Source organism: Oxyura jamaicensis, chromosome 20 (genome assembly GCF_011077185.1).
Source record: "Oxyura jamaicensis isolate SHBP4307 breed ruddy duck chromosome 20, BPBGC_Ojam_1.0, whole genome shotgun sequence".
Taxonomy (NCBI): Eukaryota; Metazoa; Chordata; class Aves; order Anseriformes; family Anatidae; genus Oxyura; species Oxyura jamaicensis.
Genome location: NC_048912.1, coordinates 5483630 through 5494559, shown reverse-complemented (window position 1 = coordinate 5494559; position 10930 = coordinate 5483630). Strand labels below are relative to the sequence as shown.

At 42.2% G+C, this 10930-nt stretch overlaps 1 protein-coding gene across 6 annotated transcripts in view; it reads right to left on the bottom strand.

The window, feature by feature from the left end:
• Positions 1-3133: 3133 nt before the first annotated feature.
• ASIP (agouti signaling protein) overlaps positions 3134-10930 on the bottom strand; it is a 65573-nt gene continuing 57776 nt past the window's right edge. For all 6 annotated transcript variants that reach the window (XM_035344103.1, XM_035344104.1, XM_035344102.1 and 3 more), the window contains 3 exons: positions 7832-7986; positions 4573-4634; positions 3134-3555 (listed from right to left, as the gene is read on the bottom strand). In XM_035344103.1, the coding sequence (XP_035199994.1) occupies positions 3379-3555; positions 4573-4634; positions 7832-7985 (393 nt within the window). In that variant the 5' untranslated portion in view covers position 7986 and the 3' untranslated portion in view covers positions 3134-3378. The remainder of the gene's footprint in view (positions 3556-4572; positions 4635-7831; positions 7987-10930) is intronic.

The following is a 10930-nucleotide window of genomic DNA, read 5'->3' as shown; positions in this document are numbered from 1 at the left end:
CAGGTGACTGGCCATTAACTAGGAGGAAAGGAAAAGACTAAAATCAAGTAAAGCTCACAGGATGAAAAAGGAGTGCATAGGAGTGGGGGAGAAAGAGCAACAACGAATTTTAAAAGCAAGGGAGCTGGAATCTGGCAGATGCGAGAAGCAGCAGGATCTCAGATACACCTTCAAGAGACGGGGCATGCTGACATGAGTTGGGATGCACCTGACTAATTGGGGCAGTAAGCTGGCTGGCCTTAATAGCAGAGCTTTAAACTGGATTCAGCAGGGGAAGGGGGTGCACTTCAGAGTCACAGAGAAGCACCAGAGAACACTGACATTTTAGGAAGCAGCAGGAAAATAGCTGTGAATTGTCCCAAAGGAATTAGGGAGGGCTCCTCTAAAAAGGTGAAGTGGCTGATAGCCCAGCTCAAGTGCCTTTACACCAATGCATGCAGCATGGGAAATTAGCAGGAAGAGTTGTAAACCACAGCACAATTAGAAAACTGTGGCCTAATTGTGATCATGGAAATGGTGAGACAAATCATACAACTGGACACGCTGCAGTCAAGGGCTACAAGCTTTTCAGAAGAGAGAAGGGTAGAAGGAGGAGGGGTAGGGGTGTTGCTCTCTATGTTAAGAAATGGATAGATTGCAAAGGGCTGCCTCTGAGAAACTGGTTGAGAGCATGTAGGTGAAAATTAAGGAGTGGATTAATAAAGGACACCTTGTGTCTGGGGTCTGCTATAGGCTACCTGATCGAGGGGAACCTGTTGATGAGGCCTTCTTGCTTCAACTACATGAAACATCATGACTGCACACCCATCCTGACGGGGTGTTTCAACCATCTGGATGTCTGCTGGAAAAGGTAGGCAGCAGGCTGTAAGCAATCCAGGAGACTCCTGGAGTGCATCAGGGATAATTTCCTGGTCCAGGTGTTAGACAAACCAAGCAGAGGAGAAGCATTACTGGGCCTGGTGCTCACCTGTGCAGATGAAATCATTAAAGAGGCTAAGATCAGAGGAAGCCTTGGCTGCAGCAACTGCACCCTGGTTGAGCTCATGATCTCGAGGAATGCGGGCATGGCAAAGAGCAAAGTCAGGACCCTGAACTTCTGAAGAGTGAACTTCCATCTTTTTAAAGAATTAGTGGATGAAATCTCCTGGGACACTGTCCTTAGGGACAGAGTAACTGATCAGAGCTGGCAGCTCTTTAAGGACTCTTCTTAGAGTGTAATGATAGAGCTGTCTCCATCCCCATGTGTAAGGAGTCAAGCAGGGAAGGCAGGAAACTGGCATGGCTGAGCAAAGACCTGCTGGTCAAACTGAGGTGTATAAGGAAATTCACAGGCAGTGGAATTGGAGAGATACAGATTTGAAGGGTGGACCACCCAGTGGATAAAGAATTGACTGCATGGCCACAGCCACAGAGTGCTGGTCAGTGGCTCTGTGTCCAGGTGGAAGCTGGTGACAAGTGGTGTCCTTCAGAGGTCTGCTGGGACAGACTGTTGGGACCTCCTCAACAGAGGAGTGGCCAGCAGGTTGAGGGGGGTGACTCCCCCTCTGCTCTGCCCTTGTGAGGCCCCACCTGGAGCCCTGCATTCAGGTCTGCAACCCCCAGCACAAGAAGGATGTGGAGCTGTTGGAGCTGGTCCAGAGGAGGGTCACAAAGATGATCAAGGGGCTGGAGCACCTCTCCTACGAAGACTGGCTGAGGGAGCTGGGGTTGTTCAGCCTGGAGAAGAGAAGGCTCCAGGGAGACCTTACAGCGGCCTTACAGGATCTAAAGGGGGCCCTATGAGAAAGCTGGTGAGGAGCTCTTTGTCAGGGACTGTAGTGATAGGACAAGGGGTAATGGCTTTAAACTAAAAGAAGGCAGGTTTAGATTAAATGTAAGGAAGAAATTCTTTACTCTGAGAGTGGTGAGGTTCTGAAACAGGTTGCCCAGAGAAGCTGTGGATGTCCCATCCCTGGAAGTGTTCGAGGACATGCTGGATGGGACTTTGGGCAGCCTGGGCTGGTGGAAGGTGTCCCTGCCCATGGTGGTGGGGTGCGGAATTAGATGATCCTTAATGGTACTTTCCAATCCAAACCGTTCTATGATTCTGTGAAGAGCCTTCAGTGTTGGGCACTGGTCTGCTTCCTCCTTGCTCTCCGAGACCTACCGCCTCTCTCCTAATTTAACCAAGGAGGGTCCTCCTACTATGTCATCCTGGATAAATCAAGATTAAGCAAAGAGCTTCAAGAACCAGAGGAAGATGTCTTGTTTCTAGCCACCTGTTTGCTGCTGCTGCTGCTGCCTTGAGCTTCATCCATACCTTCAAGACAGTTTCTGAACTTTCAAAGGTTGACATAACATTAGATAATTTTTCTCCTGTGCTCACTGATTGCATGCAGCATGTAGAGATTACCACCTAAATTCATACCTGGGGTAGCTGCTGGGAGTTGAACATAAAAGGGAATGAATGTGTGGACTCAAAAAAGAAATTGATTGCTTTTAAATGGTTTTCTTCAAGATATACATGTGGGCAACACATTCATTTTTTATTTATCTTTCCTTTCTTCCTCAAAGTCCTGGTTATTTGTCCCTGCTTTTGTACTCTTAAGTGATATGGAAGCAGGAGACTTCCCTATAGCTACGAGTGGGGAAAAATTCTGATTTTTATCTTACGAGTCACAGGTACATTCAGGGTTTGAATATGTCTAGGTTATACACCTTGGACATACTGGTTACTGGTAGAATGACTAAAAACTCTGGAGGTGGATGTACGGATACTGATGCTCAGCTGGGGATGCTTAAAAATGCCTTATTATTTTGTGCACATCTTTTTATGTAGAGTAACCTATGTAGATTTGAGTCCTGATTTTTGCTGAATGTGTGAGGAAGGAGTTGACCCTGAAACCTGCATTTTCGGCTCTTTTGGAAGCTGGTGTTGTGCTGTTATTGTGGGCAAACTCAAGCTCTGGTCCCTCACTGGATTAACCAGTCCTATTTCAGTGTGCTGTTGGCGCAGGTTTTGCAGTGCTGGTTAGACAGTACTGAATTCTTCAGTGAATAAAACCCTTCAAAAACAACAAAAAAAATCCCACTAATCAATCAAAAAACCCTAAAACAAACAAAAACCGAGAACCCAGAATTCTTCTTAAATGCAGGTTAGTTTTGCTAAAAATGCTTGTTTAAAATCTGTCTCCCTGGTTGTCTGCTCACTAAAAACCCATCTTGTTTATGACAGAATTATCCACATGAAGAAAACTAGCATTGTCCATTGAAGAGGAGCAAATCCAACCTACCAGCTTCAAAGCTCTCTACTTAAATTGCTATGCACATTAGACAGTTTGACATATACACTTGAGAAGCTAATGAAAGACAGAAGCCGTAACGTGTTCCTGGTTTGGTTTAGCACTTTGGGTTTAACGTTAGACATTGGCAGATGGTCTGAAATATTCGGCATTTGCACAAGGCACAGTAGTTACAACATGAATTCAAGTGTGGTTTGCAGGTTTTGAAGTTTGGCACGCAGTCAGCTGCAGGTGTGGGCCTTGGTTTTGGAGGTTTCTTCAGTTCAGCTTTTTTCTACAACAACAAAAAAAAAAGAAAATTCATACAAATGTAAAACAAGTATGGGTCAGAATAAAGGTTAGATGCAAATAAAATGAGTTATGGGAACTTGTGGCTTGAGATTAGTAGGTGGTTGCTAGCAGTGGAACCTGTATTAGGTAGCAACATGGAATTGATGTGGTTGGACTAGATCACAGGAAACACTGTCTTGCTGCAGCCTCTTTCAATCTGAGCCATCCTTTAGATTTAGGAAGTGTTCCAGGGAAGGCTGACCATACAGGACACCAATTAGAAAGGAAAAGAAGGAGCTCTAAATGTTCCTGGTTGCAGCTATTACTGGTTTGGCTGTAAATGGCTGTTGTGACTGTAAATGGCTCTTAAATCATTTAGTTTGTTAACTAAAAATGAAGTAAGAATGCTATTCTCTATTCTCCTAGAGAGTCTTTAAAAATGTAGGAGTCCAGTCCAGGTAATGTTTCACATTTAAGAACTAATGGCTACAGGTTAAAAAAAATCTATCACTCTATATCTACAGATTTGATAAAATTACTTGATAATATTTTTCAAGCAAATACCAAATTCTTGGGATGCTTCTACTTCTATTTTTTAGCACCCGTAGTTAAAAATGAACAGACAGTGAGTTTATGCCCCTGAGCTGCAGAGCTTGGACAGTTAACCTACATGGCAAGACTGAAATCTTTTTTGGCAGATAACTAAACAGTGTTTCAAATACTTAAAGCAACTCAAGGCTAAGTTACCTTTGGTATAAGAGGACCGTAAAATAAAACAAACCAAAACCAATTGAAAAACAACAAAACACAAAACCCAAGAACCTGTAACAAATCTAAGATCATACTTTTCTTTCCATCATTCATGTTCTTCATCTGTTTCTACCGTATTAAGCTTCAAACTGTATGCAAATTATTTAAATCAGAGAATGACCATAAAAGCTTTTCAAATGAATGCACTGAGGAAAATTATAGAAGTAATAAACCATTCTAATCTGATGACATTTTCTGAACAGCCACCTACCTTGGAAGATTTCTTGTTCTCTGCCTCTTTCCTGCTGACTCTCTGGGATCTTTTAGTTAAATCTTCAAAGAGAATATCAAAACACATTATTAAATCAGTCTCACGGCAAATATAATTTAATAGAGATGCTTGCTACTATTTTTGTGCAATAGAAGGCAGATAACCTGCCTTGCTACCACATCACTGCAGTCTTCCACAGCTGAATGTTTTGCAGTAATGAAGTTCTAGGAACTGTCCTCACTTAAAAGTAGCGTCTGAACTTGTGCTGTCACTGTTGCTCATGTAAAACAGAAGGGCACAGAAGGGCACTGACATTTGTATTTTAGGAGTGCTTGTTTTTTTTTTTTTTTTTTTTTTTTTTTTTTCCTACATTTGCCCAATGTGTTTTTTAGATATTTGGACCAATGTGAACAATAATTTCAGATAAATAAAATTCAAAGGCTCTCTGTAAAAAAAAATAAATAGGCTGTTAATGCACATCAGTCACATGAACAAAAATGGGGAAAAACCTTCAGAATTCCAAAATTTGTTCTGTAGGAGGTGGTGTTACCTACATAAATGTGTCAGGAATTAACAAATATGCTCTGGGTTCTCAACTCTGGTAGCTGATTTTTCAATTTGGTACTTTTTTTGGGGGGGGGAGGGGAGGGGCAGGGGGAGAGAGGGACTGCAGACTGCCTGATGTAAAATTTTTTGTTTTATTTTAGATGAAAACACCAGTATTATGAAATTTCCCATACTATTCTTTGAGGAATATTAGCATTACTATTATATCAGCTCTAAAATTATTTGTTAGTGTATATTAACTTCACGACTAAGACTTGTCTTGGGATCTAACAGCAAGACTTTTCTGCTAAAGTGTGAGACGCTTCCTGTCTCACTAATCTGTCATGGTATTTTCAAAATCTTGGTTATCTGTGTGTGAGGTTTGTAATAAGCACAAGCTCCACGTAATGAATGACTGGCATAAAAAGATTTACATATGCCCGCTGATGAATAATGGCTTCTTGTCTATTCCAGAATTTGCTATAGAGATTTATTTGAACACTTAATAATTGCCAGAATTTGCAGAATTACACAATTAAGAATGCACTGCTTGGCAGTTTCATTTACTATCCTTGCATTATTATAGAGTTACACATCTGTCTCTAAGAGACAATGGGAGGAACAACTAAATTTCAGGCATAAAGAATTTCAGGCCACTCAGTAAGAGCATGGCTTAAGCAGGCATCAGTATTAGGGGTTTAGATCCAGTTCCAGCTGGCACGTTATGTTGGTTTTGTTATACTGCCCTTTGAAACCGAGTTGCCCTTTGGTAACTGAGATGCTTCTAAGTCATTTAATTCTACATTCATTTAATTTTCTACATAACAACTGCAATTGTATTGGAATGCTTTACTTAGAAAATTGTTTTCATTTTGTTCAGTTAAATGTTGTATGATGTCATTAAACTGAGATTTATACATTGCTGTGACATAAATGTGTGTTGTTCCATGCAATTTGGCAAAGAAAATGATGCCCAGTAGGCAGCTGAGAGGGAAACAAGAAAATGCTTTTTTGAAGGGTATGTACTGTGGTCATCTCTTCCTTAGTTCCTCTGCATTAGGTAAAACACCTGCCAGTAATTTCACATGCCTAACGTTCTACTTACCGTGTTTTCAACTACTGCCTAATTAACCAGCCCTTTACAGATCTCATCTATGAAAATACAGGGAAATGTAATACAGGATTGTGCAAATATTAATAATACCTCTAACTTCTGATGATACAACTGCAATTTGAAGTGTTATAAAAACCCTGCACTAATTAGATGATTGCATCATGTTCTAGTTGATGCTAGAAATTCCTCTGCTTATGTTTTAAGATATGATTCAATTCCAGTCTCAGGTTTTATTGTATTAGAGTCAGTCATAACATCCTTTGATACCATGACCACTGCAATTTATTGGCAGGTGTGTAAACTTGATTGCAAGTGAAGTTTATTACTTGAGTATTGCTATAGCAACATTTAAAAAATAAGCTATAAATAAGTGCCTCATTCCTGTTCTATGTGGCCCATCAGAAGGAGCAGGACTTGTAAGAAAATGTGATTCGATAGGAAGCATGTTGTAAATATTTAAACAAAGACGATGAGAAATGTCTCTGTTTACATGTAGTAGATTATGTGGATCACCATGATAAATTCTAACTGATAAATCATAAAAATGATTTAAATCAACTCCTTACATGTATTAGGAGCGGAGAGTAGGCTTTGGTTATTTAAACACTCTTACTATTATTTCTGAATTAATTGTTTCTGTGGTAGTGATGGGAAAGACCATACCATCTGCCTTTTACCACGGCACTGCTGTAATAAATACCACCACATGCGGTATCATCCTCATCCCTGAGCAGTGGACGCAACAGCAGCTTGCTGTAGGTCTTTGCTGCTGGTTGCACCCATCTCTGTGCCCACTTCTACATCTGGCTGCTTTTCCCAGATGCTTTCCCCATTTGCATTTGTTTCTCCTCCAAATCATTGCTCTTTCCCTCTAGCAATGCTTTCCTCTCATGCTCGTGTACACTCATTTCAGCACAGCTCCATTTCTTCATCTAGCTGCTGTGTAATGCACAGAGCCCAGCAGAAATAAGGGGAAAAGGATAGGCTTCTAGTTACATCTCACAATACACTGGAGTGAGGCAAGGGATGCTATTCCCAGCTCACTTCAGTGAGAATGATGAGACTCGCTGGCATCCTCCTGCTCACAGTGGAGGCACCTGCAGGGCTGGCAGGTCCCTCGGTCTGGTAACCCTAGTGTGCTGCTTCAGCTGCTAGAGCAAAACAATGTCCGTATTTTCCTTTTTGGAATAATCAACGAAGATAGCAGTCTACAGAAAACGTGAGCGTTATGCCAAGATATGCTCAGTTTTAGCTGAGCATCTTGTATAATATTATTTAGCATATTATAACTCTTTGGAGTTATTCTTGCATTTTGGATGTCAAATGTTCATTCTGTTTATATGCATATAGAAAGATGAATGCAAAAGGCAGATTTTTTTATTCTTCTTACATTTTTTCTTCTTCTTACACTTAACTATGGTTTGCCATATTGCCATTCTTGGATACTGCACCTGCACCTCTACTGCACTTCTGTATAGTATGAAGGCGTTGTATGAAAGTGCAATGTTGTAGTAAGCTATCAAAATAGTACATGTTAATCAACAGCTGTACTTTCGGGAAGTGCTGTTAATTTGGCATCGAATGGCAGATTTTACTAACCTACTATGGAGATGGGTGGGAGATCTGATAGGTTCATTTTGTTGTTCCTTGACAGGTTGCGTTCTGTCTTCTCCTCAATTACCATGTGAGAATTGGTAGCTCTGAGCAAATTGTAGCAGAGCAATAGGCTTAGGAAGAGGTTCTTTCTTTCCATCCTGCGGAGAAAAAATCCCATTGTCAGAAAAACAAGATCAGTCAAAACCTGTACATAGAAGAGAAGCAAGGAAATGAGTCTCAGCAATGGTTTGCTATTGTGTTGAGCAATTTTATCAACATATCTTTGACAAGTTTTGGAGACCCTCCCTCTGTTGCCACAACCTTTTAAAGATGATAGTGAACAGAGGCAGTCATTGACTCGTACCTTCAGTGCCCTAGGATGCACCCTGCCTGGTCTCATGGACTTTCCCTGCTGTGGCCAGCTGGCAGAAAGAACCCAGTTTTCCCCACTTATAAAATGGGTTTAAGTAAATCCTTATTCACCTGCAGAAAACAGTGCTATTCTTAACTTGTTTTTAACAAAAAAAATGAATTTCTACGATTAAAATTTTCATAGGTTGCCAGTGTGATACATCCAAATTTCTGCTGCTTTAAATTGAAGAAAGGCTATGAAATACTATTGAGTCAAGTCAGACTGGCAAAGGGCATCAGAGGGCTTCTTTCAGTTAATTCTCATTACTTTAGTTCTTCCTTGCAGATGCTGGTGGAGCAGGCTGTCCCCTGGCAGCCCGTGGGTCCCACATGGAGCAGATCTCCACGCTGCAGCCCGTGGAGGAGCCCCCAGTGGAGCAGGTGGATGTGGGGGGAACTGTCACCTGTGGGTGACCCATGTTGGAGCAGTTGCTTTTAAGAACCCTTCCAACCCAAACCATTCTGTGATTCTATGAACTGGTAGTGAAGCTAAGCCTGGGAAGAAGGGGGTAGGGGAAATTGTTGCTTGTTTTTGTTTGTTTGTTTCTCACTATAGCATTCTATTTTTAATCAACAATAAAATAAATCTTCCCCAAGTCAAGCCTGTTTTTCTTGTGATTGTACTTGTTGAGCGGTCTCCCTGCCCTTATCAACCCATGAGTTTTTTCGCTGTATTTTCTCCTTCTGTGCTGCTGAGGAGAGGGAGTGAAAGAGCAGCTTGCTGGGCACTTATCAACCAGCCAGGGTTAACCCACAGCACCAATACACTGTTATTACATTCTCTAACTTCACAGTTTTAAAAGCATCTTACTAAAATATACCTTTCCCTCATTTCCTTGATTGTATCAAATGGCTTTCTTATATTTTCAGCAAAAGTAAAATGTGCTACAATGAAAATTGCTTCAGAGTTCCCTCTTACTTTGGAAAAGGAAAGCAATTTGTTGGGTAGCTGAGATATGTTCTATCATTGCAGCAAATTCGGCTGCACTAGCTTTGAGCAATACTCTTCTTGTGTCTATATAACGTGCTCCTTGGTTAAATAAAGAATGATAGAATCACAGAATAGCCTGAGTTGGAAGGGACCCACAAAGATCAGTGAGTCCAGCTCCTGGCTCCACACAGGTCTACCCAAAAATCAGAACTCAGACCGTATGACTAAGTGCACAGTCCAAATGTTTCTTGAACTCTGACAGGTTTGGTTCCATGACTATGTCCCTGGGGAGCCTGTTCGAGAGCAACAACGCTCTCAGTGAAGAACCTCTTCCTGACATCCAGCCTGAACCTCCCCTGTCTCGACACCATTCCCACGGGTCACTAAAGGTCACTAAAGAGAATAGATCGGCACCTGCCGCTCCACTCCCCCTTGTGAGGAAGCTGTAGGCCACGATGAGGTCTCCCCTCAGCCTCCTCTTTTCCAGGCTGAACAGGCCAAGTGACCTCAGCCGTTCCCTGTACATCTACCCCTCTAAGCCCTTCACCATCTTTGTAGCCCCTCTCTGGATGCTCTCCAACAGTTTCACGTCCTTTTTGTACTGTGGTGCCCAGAACCGTACACAGTACTCAAAGTGAGGCCACACCAGAGCAGAGCAGGACAATCACTTCCATTGTCTGACATCGACAGAAGACTCGGGCACACCCTGCAGCCCAAGGCCTGCATGGTAGCCACATCGCTAGCTGTGTCTGGAGGGGTCACAAGGGACACAGAGACCAAGGCTTTCTGCTGGGTGGATACCATGGCTGGGCTCTTTGCAAGCAGGTTACAACCACCGTTGGAAAACAGCGATGACAGCACCCTCCCTGCTCGCCCGGCCTGCACAAACTGCCGGGCCCTGCCGTGGCCGACGTGCCACACTGTTTGCCCGCTTTATTCACCGCGCTCCTGGTCCAAATATCTCATATCACACATGAAAGTTACAAAAGCAACAGCATATAACGTTGATGGCATCCCCTGCAGTCTATTCCTGTTAAAAGTAGACATCATTTGATCACCGGAAGAAAACAGACCCTTCCTTTTGTCTGTGTCTGATCCCCATACACACAGCTGCAGCTGCGGACATCGTACAGAGCGCATCAACCCTGCTCACGGGCTGCCTGAGGCTTCCTGAGCACAGTTCAGAGCGACAAGTGAGACACTCAGCTAATCTACACAGATTTGTCCTGCAGGAATACACGATGTCTACCATGACTTGGCTTATATGTATTTAAAATCCCTGATTTACAGATGTTGTATTTATTACTGTTATATATAAAGTCATTTTAATCTCTCTATGTGTTTATATAAGTGGGGGATAACTCAGTACACAGAGACTCCCTCAATCTACACTGAGTTTATTTTCATTTTCTGCAGCTACACTGGTCTGTCAAAAACCTTGTAATTATATAAACCATATGCCACACAGTTTAGAACAAAATCACATGAGCTCAGATGGGCTGAAAAGGAAGAAAATAAATATCCATTCTGAGGATTTTCAGCTGAGCCCCCTGTGCCATAAGTTCATCATAGCTCAAGTCTTAGTACGGTAATAAAGTGTGAAAATCAGTCTTTACAGTAGCTAGATTCTATGACTCACTGGGGTTCAGAGATCAATTGCATTGGGATTAGAGTCCTGTTAGGAGACAAACTTGTCCATTACACTTGCTATAACTCACTGAAAATTTCACTGCTTGCTCTCCTCCCTGCTATTGCTCATT